This window comes from Sorex araneus, chromosome 2 (assembly GCF_027595985.1).
Source record: "Sorex araneus isolate mSorAra2 chromosome 2, mSorAra2.pri, whole genome shotgun sequence".
Lineage (NCBI taxonomy): Eukaryota > Metazoa > Chordata > Mammalia > Eulipotyphla > Soricidae > Sorex > Sorex araneus.
The window spans coordinates 125,877,550-125,889,563 of NC_073303.1; the positions used below are offsets into that span (position 1 = coordinate 125,877,550).

Genomic DNA, 12,014 nt, shown 5'->3' on the forward strand with positions numbered 1-12,014 from the left:
AGAAGCATAGTCGAGAGTGGCTGATTGTACCTTTTCTTTCTACCACACCAAGACTTAAACTTCAAACAGTTCAAAAAAAAAAAGCAAACTCCACTTTCGCACAAAACATATGGGAAGAGTCTGGCCACCCCCACACACCTGTAGCAGACCTCCTCTTAAATCCACGGCTATTTTTGGGGTGGACTGTTCTGGGCCTGGACTGCCGCTGTGTTTGCACCATTTAGCTTCCAGATCAGCAGTTACACAACACGGTCCTATCAGAGTCCGGCTCCGCTCTTTGAGACTTGTTTTAAGGAGCAAGTCATTGATGCTCAGAAGACATGATGACCCAAGAATTACACCTGAAAAACACAAAAATTGGAGACAAGCATTTATTTTACTTTATCTTTGTCAAAAGTATTTCTGTGCAAGAGCTATCTGCATTTTTTAAAGAAATTGTTTTCTGGGGCCACATTTGGCGTTGCTCAAGGGCTAAGAGTCATATCCCAATGGTGCTTGGGGGCTCCAGATGGCGCTGGGGGATCAAACCTGGACCTCCCACATACAAAGCATGTACTCAGCCTGTTGCGAGATCTCTCTGACCTTGTGGCTGTATTTTTAAAGCACACTGATTCATTCTTGTTATAATCTTCCTTTTCAGTTGGCTTTCCCTCGCTTAGTTTTTGGCCATTTCCACAGAATTCAAGTATGGAGCAGGTATGTATGGTTCATGCACATTCCCAACAAAGCAATTTTTGCCAAAACATTATGACTTTTTCCACGTGTGAGCATTTTAAGTTTTATGAGCAGACATTTTTCATTAAACTGTGCAAGTTTTCTAAACAACTCCATTAAGAATAGGAGCAGCTGTTTCGTTTGTTGTTCACGGGGATGGGGTGGGGGGTGGGGGTGGGAAGGTTAAGGAGCGGGGGAGGGCGCAATTTTCTGGGACTTCTTACAGTAAACCAGTATAGTCTATTACTGTGCGGGACACTAAAGTCTTTGACTGGCTCACGTTAAAATTCAAAACAATCAAAATATGTAACATGTGTTTTCTAAAAATTTTGGTTTAATCCAAACTTCACACATCATAACCACTTGAAGTTTACAAAGTCTTAAAAACAGATAGTCGCAGATTAGATTTATGAGAAAAACTCTATGCTATAGTTCAAAGTAAATATACTCAGAGAAGGAATATACTTTAAGATGCAGGTTTTCTTTTGAACTTAAACTAGAAGTGTAGATCAAAACCTTTTCATAAAACAATGGCACACGTTAAGATACTTGGATGCAAAGTTAGAGTGGAGGTCTAGCTTTCACCAGAGAGCTTATATTCTGAATTGTCACTGTAAATACTGAACTTCACCAGACCACATTTATAATGCCCATGGCTTATTTTTCTAATGACATTCGATCCTTAAGAAATGAAAGATTAAAAAACACCTTAGGCCCACAGTAGACACGGCTCAAAGTACAGTACCCATATTAACTTTTCAATTCTGTGGAGACTTGAAAGCTTCATATATGTTGTATTTCCTATTGCAAAACTAAGATACACAACTTTTGATCTTCTACAGGTGACATTATATTGACGAAAATGTTAGAACTAAAAATCTATGCTACAATTTACGATGGCAAAATAGTCAATTCCTTAAATTTCTTCATCAAATATAATCATAATTAGACTTCTATTTCATTTACATACTATTTTTTTGGTTCAAAGTTGTGCTCCACTTAGAATAAAGGAACACAGAAAATTTAAAAGGGAAAAATAAACAAGTCCCCAAATACCTGAGAATTAAAAAAAAATCTTTATCTTGGGGATTTTAAATGGTCATAATTTATGTTTCTGGAAGTATTTAAGCCATCCTTACATTAAGTATCTGCTAAATAAAAAACCCACCAATTCATTACTCAGGAATCTGTTATAATGAGATCATAAAAATTTAGGCTTAATTCTGCATATTTGGCAACTAAGCATTCAGGGAATCCAAGATTATAATTCTCATAATTCTCTTCATGCATCTTCATGCATACTGCACCCTGTTAGCTGGTAATCTCAATGTCCATGTTGAAGGGCCCTGCATACAGGGAAGGTTTAATTACAACAGCTTTCTAGCTCAATTATCTCATTTCTCCTTTATCAAAATATCAGAAATCCAGGCTGAAAAAAATCTTGGAATTCTTTTAAAGGATGCCTACTCTCGTTTTCTAAGACTAATGGATTTATCTGGTTCTATATAACAGAGCAAGAAAGGGAGACCGTGGTGACAGAAAGTGGTTGAAAGGGACAAGCACCCCATTATCAAAGCTCGAAGAAACTGTAGCAAGGACCCCCCTATTCCGGGCAGCACTCTAGCAGTTTATTAGGGACATGTCCTGTGGGACAGAACCAACAGTTTATAATCTGACCGTGTCTTGAGCTGTCTCTGAGTTGTTTAACGGACAGACAGGAGTTCCCATTATCACATATAGCCTACGGGCTGGGTTGTGACCACAGTACCATGTTGAAGTCGGGACAGCCACAGCGATACACTGAGTAACCAACGGGTCTGGCTAACATCCCGCCACCTGGGCCACCTCCATCCTACTGCTGGCCCAGGATTCCGCTGAGTCCTTGCTGGGTCTCCTGAGTCTCCCCGGTTGACTCTGCCTGTGACAGGTCCCTCGTTTGCTCACGTTCAGGGCCCACAGGCTCTGGAGCAGAGTGAGTGTGAGTTTGTGGTGACACCAGAGACTCACTGACACTGCCTGGAGACTGGTGACTGCCCGTGTTCTGTCACTGCCGATCTGGGCTCTGTTTGCAGGGCTAAAGGGGCATCGGTCACATTTCACGGCTGTAAAGTTTTTACTTCATCATTTGTAAAATTTGAATGTGTTATGAGGAGACACCAGAAAGTCATGCAAACAGCTTCTTTTACATCAAAGGTCACTCACTCATGTCAGCCTCCATGACTGGTTCTGGCTGGTGATTTCCTGTCATTCCTCAATGTTTACCACCTTGAGCTGTGCTGTGCACACCTGTCCTTCCTACCCTACTTCTTAGTTCAGTAATTCATTTGTATCACGATGGAATTGTGGCTACTTTATTTTGTGGATTATAATTTAACACTATCATTACTCGGCTCCTTACACTAAGCCAGCTTTAGTCACTGAGTCCCCTCCACGATAGGGCCTCTGTCCTTGTCTTTTTTTTTTAAGAATTTCTTTATTTTTTTGTCATACGATATTAGGTTTTAATGTTCACATGGGGAGCTGGAGCGACAGTACAATGAGCTACATTTGCCTTGCATGTAGCCGACCCAGGTTCAATCAATACAGTTGATCAAAGTTCTGAATCTATCCATTAATACGTATCTATAAAACCATGGATTCACACTGAAACTGCTGGTGATTTCCCACTTTTTCATCTTCATTTTTGTAAAATCTTCCTATTTTAGTGAGAAGCCTGCCCCACACCATTCAATGGTATCTGGTATCTTTTTATTGTCTTCCCAAATTTTATTTTATCAAAGCACCATGAGTTACAAAGTTATTCGTAGCTGGGTTTTTGTCATACAATGTTCCATCCCTGATCCTGCCACCAGTGTCAACTTCCCTCCGCCAGCGTTCCCCGATTCCCTCTCAACCATCCCCCTGCCCCAGCCTGCCATCTTGACAGGCATCTTTTAAGTTTGATTATTAAAGTTTGGGTCTCATGATTTTGTGTTGTTGACTGTGTGGTTCGGGTATTTAGTTCTATTATTCCTTAACAAGTAAGCCCTGGAATCAATCTAGATGTCCCACAACAGATCACTGGATTATCAAGATGTGGTATACATACAGATGGAATATGACACAGTTGTAAGGAATGATGAAATCATGCAATTTGCTACAACATGGATGGAACTCGAAGATATCATGTAAAATGAAGTAAGCAAAGAAGTACAAACACAGGATAGTATCACCTGTATGTGGTATTTAGAGTATCTGCATGAGGAAATGCAATGGTTTAAAAGGGAGGGGGGGATGCCTAGATCACCCTTGGTCCCAGATGTGCTGAAATATAATCAACTAACTCATCACTAACCATCACTTCCCAGTGGGTGATCAAAACAAAAGCAAAAGAAAGAAGACAAGGCAACTTTATGAAATGATCTAATAAAAAAAAAAGACTACTAAGGAAAAGAAATGACATAATTGTTGGCAGCCTCTAAGTCTGAAGTGCCACAGAGTCTCAGGGCACAATGAATGAACAACAAGAGCGATTCTCTACAGTGGCTTCCATCTGGACAGGTATTTCTATAAACATGTGACAATATCATCCTGTATAGAAAGAACACATATAAAATTTAGGCATCAGCAGGTAGTTCTTCAGGCAAGAACGATTTCAAGTGGTATTATACTTTCTAAATTACTTCCTGAGGTCTCTCTCTAAAGAAGACTGGCATCAGAATGACAAAACGTGCAAATGTGCATCATGCTATCTTTTGTGTATTCTTTAGATAGTGCCTAACTCTTCTCAAATAATTTAACAAAGACACACTCTGTGTGTGTGTGTGTGTGTGTGTGTGTGTGTGTTTGGGCCACACAGAATGTGCTTAGGGACTGCACAGTGTTTAGTGGGTGCTCCTGGTGGTGCTTGGGGGAACCACAAAGTTACAGAGATGGACTCCAGGCAAAGTACAGGCTCAGCCCATTGAGCTATCTTGGAGCACCAGAAGGATGTTCTTAACTTCCAAGAGTTACTCCACTTAAAATATTTAAGAAAATATTCTAGATTGGAATTATTACAAAAACAAGTAACAAAAATGTTAAGAGCTGTCACTGTGTATTGGTAGCTGAATCCCATGGCTGGCTCCACAGGATATCCACTAGGAGGTCTGGAAACTTCTCTGTGTTTCACATTTGATACTCTCTGGTGTTTTTAAATCTGGTTCAGAGGTTAAGTAAAAGTGACAAAAGAAAAAAAAACCTCAAGAAGGGGAAGTCCTTGGGCTGCACCCCAGCAGGTGGCTTATGTGAAGCAGAGAGGGGAAAGATAGTCACTTTCTCCCAATCTGCCTCTGCCACCCCGGGACCAGCTGAGAAGCCTAGGGTTGACAAAGCAGCCAGTCTGAGCCTTATCCAGGGTTTCAAGGTCCTTGTCTTTCTCACAGAAAAGAATTTCAGGAGTAGGTGAGCAGTGAAGTAAAACCAGATTTTATTTGGAGGTTTTTTGAGGAATAAGAAGGAGGGAAAGGGAGAGAGAGAGCAACACACTCAAGAGACACCGTGGGCGACTCCAAATGCGGAGAGAGCCCAAGTACACATTTCAAGAGAGGAGATGCGGGCGACACATGTGCTCGGGCATCACATGTGCTTGGCCATATGGGCACAAGAGGCACTTGGGCTTGAGCCTCATACGTGAGGTCCTCCTTTGTTTAAGCTGGCTTTTATAGGGTTTCTCCAGGCTGCCCCATGTGGGGCTTTCTAGCTAGGTCAGAGTCCTTTGCTAGGGTGACTGCCAAGGGGGTAGAATTGGGAATGGCTGATGGTCTTCTCTGAAATTCCTTTCCTTGGCTTTAGTTCCTGCTGGAGTTTCTGGGGGGCAGGGGATAGGGGATCCAGCTTTCTCTGAGTCACTTGGCGTCAGGCGAAGTCTGATTAGGCCTTAGTTCCTGTGTCTGCCAGGTGGCCTTTCTGCAGCCTCGTGGGTCAATACGTGGGTCAAGAAGGTTTTATTCCTTCTTAGGAATTCCACTGCCTGGGGTGCCCTTTCCTCCTACCTAACTGCCTGCCTCAAAGGTATACAAAAATACTTCAGAAAAAAAGATCCCTCACACTGCTTCCCATGCTTAAAGTTAAAAAGGCAACGGTGGTAGGACACTGGGCCACCTAGAGTCTCACTGCAAATTGTACTTATAGTCCCTGCCAGGCATAAGGGCAGTGCTGGCCAGGCTTTTACCCAGGAAAAGGCTGCAAGCTATTTAGCTCGGATTTCCTGCATCCCAAATGATAAAGTTCTCTTAGGAGAATTTCAAGAAGCCCCAGTCTTCTGTACCCCCTCATCCCTCCAATGAGCTGATCTGGGTGGAGGTCTCCCCTCCTGTGCTTTTCAGGCTGATTCCTGACCTAATGACTGTCTCCCAAACCACACCAGCTTCTGAAACAAGTGCTGCCCCCATGCTTCTGTGAAGTTCGTTAGAATTTGGAGATTCTGACTCATCTCTGCCTTGGTTCCCAGGTGTGCCCTCATTAGTCAACCAACATCCACTGGGCATCTCACATCCCTGGGGCACACTCTTTCCAGGACTGTTTGTTGGCATCAGGTCTGAGATGCAGTCAGGGTGAGTAAAGGTGACAAGACAGCCGGCACGTGGTAAGCAGCTCTGAGTGCAAGTGGAGTGTCGGGGAACATGCAGGTGGCGCCTGAGGCACTGCCCGTCTTTCTGCCCCAAGGATTGGGTGTCTGTGTGGACGCCACACGCCTCTCTTTCTTGCTGCTTAACTCCATTTCCCCTCCACTCGATGGCTTACCCTGCAGCCCACCCTTACTTCCTCTCACCCTTTCCTGGGTCATACTGGCACTGAGCACAGGTTCGTGCCAATGCAAAGAGCACAGGCAAGTGAGGGTACAGGCTGAGGTGCTGCCTGAAGTTCCAGAGGGAACATGGCGATGCTCCTGCCTGTCCACCGTCACTTCCTTCTGTGTCACCCCCCATCAGGAACTACGCCATGGGGCACTTCTGAGGAGCGGGGTTCACTTGCCCCCTGCCCCCAGGGCTTGTCTTCCTCTGTACTTGCTACGCCACCTTGTGCGGGGCTGACTCTGCCTCTTAACAGAGGCTCGCCCACAAGCTCCAGCTTTCAGGCTGGGGAGAGTCTTTGTTCTAACTTGGACAGTTCCTGCCTGGCTTTTAGAAAGCTTGAACAAAATAATAGAAAAACATGTTGGTTCAAGTGGTTTTAATCTTGGTATAAATGGCTAGTAATAAGAGGCTGTGGTGATCATTTCATAATAAAGAGTGGGGATGCATTTCACAAAGGGTCATTTATAAATGGCAAACCACACTTCACACTTGCACCACAGAATATGAAAATGATCCCAGGTCTCCTGACAGGGTTATTAATTCTCCTTTCACTCGTTGAGAAGCTCTCCTCCCTCCTTTCGGCTTTTTTCATCAGGAAACGTGCTAAATATCCTCCCTGGGATAAGCTAAGTCTTATTTTATATATCACTGCACACAGAAATCCAGGGTCGCTGAGACCACTCAGCATTCATATAGGCTGAAGACTTCCCTGTTACCAGTCTGGTAGGAAAAGGAGCCAGAGAAATAGTACAGTGACTATATGCATGAAGTCAATGAAGGTTTGATGGCTGGCATCCCATTTGGTGTCCCAACCTCTGCCAGAGTGATCCCTGGGTGCAGAGCCAAGAATAAGCCCTGAGAACCACTAATGCCTGCCCCCCCACCCCCCGCCTTCAAAAAAAAATCTGAACAAACAAAACCAAACCTGCAATTGGGCAGAAACAGCAACAGAAAGCAAGGTGAGGCATGTGTAACTCTTCTTCCTGGTTAGGATATGCAAGTACAAGCAAAAAAGCTATTCTCTAAGCTCTGGCAGATCACTAAGCAAAATTAAATGAGGTGTAGCAACAGGGAGGAGTTATTTCAGAAACAAATGGTGAGATAAACAAAATTAATTGTGCCAGTGTGCATACTGACATCCTTTCCATAGAGCATAGAAATTGAGTTCAAGGAGCAAACTAGTTCCATGAACTTTAGAATCCTCCTTCAGAAGACTAATAATAAATGCCAACCACTTGTTTTAGAGAATGCTAACAACTTGCTCTCAGCCCTTCACACTTGGTGAACACACACACACACACACACACACACACACACACACACACACACACACACACACACCCCATCCTGGGGCCCCCTGGGGGGCACCCTTTCTAATGCTGCCTGCAAAATGCTAATCGAGCATCTGTGTGTCCTCCAAGAGATGACACTTGGATCGAGACACAGCCAGGTATTTTTCCCAGATGAAAGTAATCTGAGTCTACCACCTAGGCAGCATGTATGTGTTCCACACAGCCATGAGGAAACATGCTACATATCCTTTTCACAGGGAGGCTCTGGGATGAGCACATGGCGAGGACAAAGGTTAGGAGCTAAGAAAGTTGGCCCTCAATGATGAGATGATGGTCACTGAATTTTTCTAAGTTTGGTCCATATACATATATGATTACAATACACTTTCCATTTTGAGTTCCTTCAATGAGTTCTGTTGAAGAACAGGTGCCATCATGGCTGTGTTAGCCACAACAAAGCCCTGTCCTCCACCTAGATGTAAAGGTGATCACATCCTGTTGAACTGCATTCTGTCTTGTAATGAGCTTCTATATTTGTGTCTATTAATATGGCGAATTAAAACATGAGGGAAGATTAATATGTGGAACAAAACCATGCCATGCCAATGGCCTAAGCCCAACTTCACGGTCTCACTGAGATTCTCTGCGGAGATACCAAATCACATAAGCTCCAGGCACCCCAGTGCTGGGCTGAGAACTCTGGGATCTTCTTCGGAGTGGGGATGGCAGCCTTCTCCAACCCCTCATACTTCTGGAAGCCCCGCAGTCATGTCCACCTTTCACAGACACCACCACCATGTTGACTCACTCGCCAGTCCTGCTCTTCAGATTCACAGCCTAAACCTTTGAGGAGATGCAAGACAAGCAGCTGGAATTTATGGACACACCAGTACACCTGGCTGAGAACTCTACGGCCTGGGTAGGGGGTAGGCCACATCACTGCCCTGTCAGAGCCCCAGAAGCTGCAGCTGTAAGCCACTACTGTGCCATGCCAATGACCTGCAGCCTAACTCATGGCTCCACTAAGAATTTCTACAGATTTATTCCAGTTCTACAGAATGAAGCATCTGGACTGCCCGGCCGTATACACAGCCACATGACACCTCCAAATTCTACAGCACCGAAACTCCAGTAGGAACACACCAAGTTAGTATATGTGCTACCGAAGCGAGCACAGGAACACACCAAGTTAGATGAGAAAGTAGAAGTCAGATAAACTCAACAAATAAAAACAATAATACGGGAGGCTCAACTAATGACAAACAGCATAGTAAATCCTCAAAGACTTAATGTCATAATGCAGTCTAACAATTTTCATAAATTTCCTTTTACTGAAGTATTTTTGATAACTCCTTTAGCCATTTGGTTGTAACAAGCAATATGAAACAAATTATTGTTTGCCTGCTAAGAGGGCAGGCTTGGGTGGTGGTTGGGAGACGGGGACAATGGAAAAGGGAGGGTCGCGCAGGTGGTGGAATTAGTGTAGGAGCATGAAAAGCCTGCAACAACTGTATTATGAGTAACGTTGTAAACCACAGTATGTAAGTACATTAAAAATAAATTTTAAAAATAAAGTCAAAATAGGGTAATGAAAGTGCTAGACAACTACAGGGATACAGCTAAGCTGACGGGGGTACCAATGTCCCTTGAGGTCTTCCTGTTGAGAAGCTCAGGAATCCGTGCTGCAGAGCGGGGGCCTCCAGCTCCTAATATTTTACCCCGTCCTCCCAGGGGAGTGCAAGCTGGGATTCTGAGTCTCTTTCCATTCTCTCCATTGAGAAAACAGTAGTAGAGTTTCCCCTTCTCTCAAAAAAAAAAAAATAAAATAAAATGAAAGAGGACAGATAAAATGTCTACTCAACTGCCTACTTACTCTTGACTCTTGGCTGGAAAGTGCATTTGGAGAAATATTTTCAGGCTCTAGGATCCTAGACAAACGAAACTTCAAAATATCAAATGGTTTTGCCTCTTTCTTCCCCATCTAACCCACTCCCTCTGCTCCCCATTTTACAGCCTGTCAGTGTATTAGAAACACTAAACTCCACTAGAGCAGGCAGATGTGTTCAAATAAAACGGACAGGCAACTCTTATTGTCCGTACTGGGAAGTGTAGGAAAACCATCCTACAGAGAAGTAGCAAGACAAGTTTGTGAGGCAATTCCATAGTTGATTGATTGGGCTACCCAAGAAAAATCCTGGATACGCATTTTTTTTTTTAAAAGAACTGAGTCACAAGGGAGTTTACTTTTTCAAACTAGGCTGAGGGCAAAATGACTTGCTAAGGAATTTGCTGCAGTGGCTTACAAAGTGATGCTGAGCTACATAACTCAGGGTGCAATGCCTGGTACGGCAGGAACATTAGAAGCCAGGGATATGTGGTATAGACATATAATCTACTGCAGTGACCAGAGAAAATCACATTCATTATCACTCTGCCAAGGGGCAAGGGTGAGCCTGGGGTCTCAATGGAGTTTCTAAGGCAAACAGAGTGGTGCATTGTCATGGCAGTTCTGGAGGTATTAGAGCTCTAGAGAAGCTGGAGGAAATCACTCGTTTGTCAGCGACAAAGTCACAGAGGTGTGCTGATTCGAACTTTGCATTAGAGTCATACTGAGTTGGTACTGTCATGTTAGCGAAATGCAGTGTATGGGACACTGGTGACTGAACCAAAGGCTAAAAGGCATTCTTGTTTTTAAAAAGGATGATCTTGATGATAATTTTTAGCTTTAAAATTTAATAATGATCAATGATTTCAGCTTTTATTTTATATGGTATGACTAAATTGTGGGGGGAAGGAAGGGGGCGAATAAGTGATAAAAAGAGCAATATTTACCGAGCACTTAATTTACAGAGCACCCAAAGTGCGCCTTTATGCCCCTGTATTTCACCTCACCCTCTCTCAATGGCCTGTGAATTAAAGGGTTTATTTTGGGGCCGGGGCATGCTGGGAATGAAACCCAGGGCCCTGTGGAAAAGGCGAGCATCCTACAACCGAGCTACTCCCCCACAAGTACTCTTGCCTCCCTGGTAGAGAGGAGCGGCTCTACAGGAGCCAACCAATAGTCAGCAGGTGGGAGGGGCTCTGGATCTGCCTCTTTCCAGAGCCATGCTGCTTCAGAAAATTCACTGCATTACTTAGCGCTTAGCAATTCCAGTTTTCCAATTGATCACTGGGTTGTAAAACATGAGTAAATGTTTTTCCCTCTCTCCAGCTATCCCTCAGGCCTATGTAGGTTGTACCAAGATAGCCTACAGGTCCAGGGACCCCATGGGAGAGGGAAAGAACATCAAATATGTGTCCTTAGTCACTCATCATTGGCTGAGTTACAGTTTGCCAGAAACTTCTAGTAAGTAGCTGACTGGGTATGTGGATGAGAGGGCAACTTGCTGTGACCACAGGCATAAAACTAAATGCTGTTCCAAATTCAGCAGAGTAGGGGCCAGAGGGTTACTTTACTTTTTTTTTTTAATTTAATTTTAGGCAGGGCTGGAGTGATAGTGCAGTGGGTAGGGCGTTTGCCTTGCACAAGGCTGACCCGGGTTCAATTCCTCTGCCCCACTGGAAGAGCCTGACAAGCTACCAAGAGTATCTTACTCTTACCCGCATGGCAGAGCCTGTCACGCTACCCGTGGTATAATTGATATGCCAAAAACAGTAACAACAAGTCTCACAATGGAGATGTTACTGGTGCCCACTTGAGCAAATCGATGAGCCACGGGATGACAGTGACAGTGACAATTTTAGGCACTGTAGTTTACAAAACTGTTATTAGTACTTCTAACCTCCTCCTTTCCTGTAATTCCAGACCTGGACCACACTGATTCCTCCACTGGGCACCTAAGATTGATGACGGGGTTATCATTAGGATGCAGAGGAGAAGCTAAGTAACAAAAAGCACTCAGATATTTAACTCGGGTCAGAAACCATCTGCTCCCAAAGCATTTTGCGCTGTGAAGAGTTTCATGTTAATCATCAGCATTTTCATCATCCCCAACTCCCCTTTCCTCCTGTCCCAGGAACACACTGTTTTAGTATGTGCATCTGAGAAATTTTGATCAGCTGTCCCAGCGCCTCTGCAAATGTATCTGAATCTAGAGAAATGGATCTTTGCCTTACTTTTAAGACCAGAAAGCAGAAAAAGCATGGGATGTCTTTCTATAGCAGAAAGCACCTAAGGTCCAGTGTGTGCAAG

At 43.9% G+C, this 12,014-nt stretch overlaps 1 protein-coding gene across 5 annotated transcripts in view; it reads right to left on the minus strand.

Moving 5' to 3' along the window:
* Positions 1-12,014, minus strand: part of VPS13B (vacuolar protein sorting 13 homolog B) — a 645,914-nt gene that overhangs the window by 118,318 nt on the left and 515,582 nt on the right. For all 5 annotated transcript variants that reach the window (XM_055125276.1, XM_055125277.1, XM_055125278.1 and 2 more), the window contains exon 36: positions 139-341. In XM_055125276.1, coding sequence (XP_054981251.1) covers positions 139-341 — 203 coding nt within the window. The remainder of the gene's footprint in view (positions 1-138; positions 342-12,014) is intronic.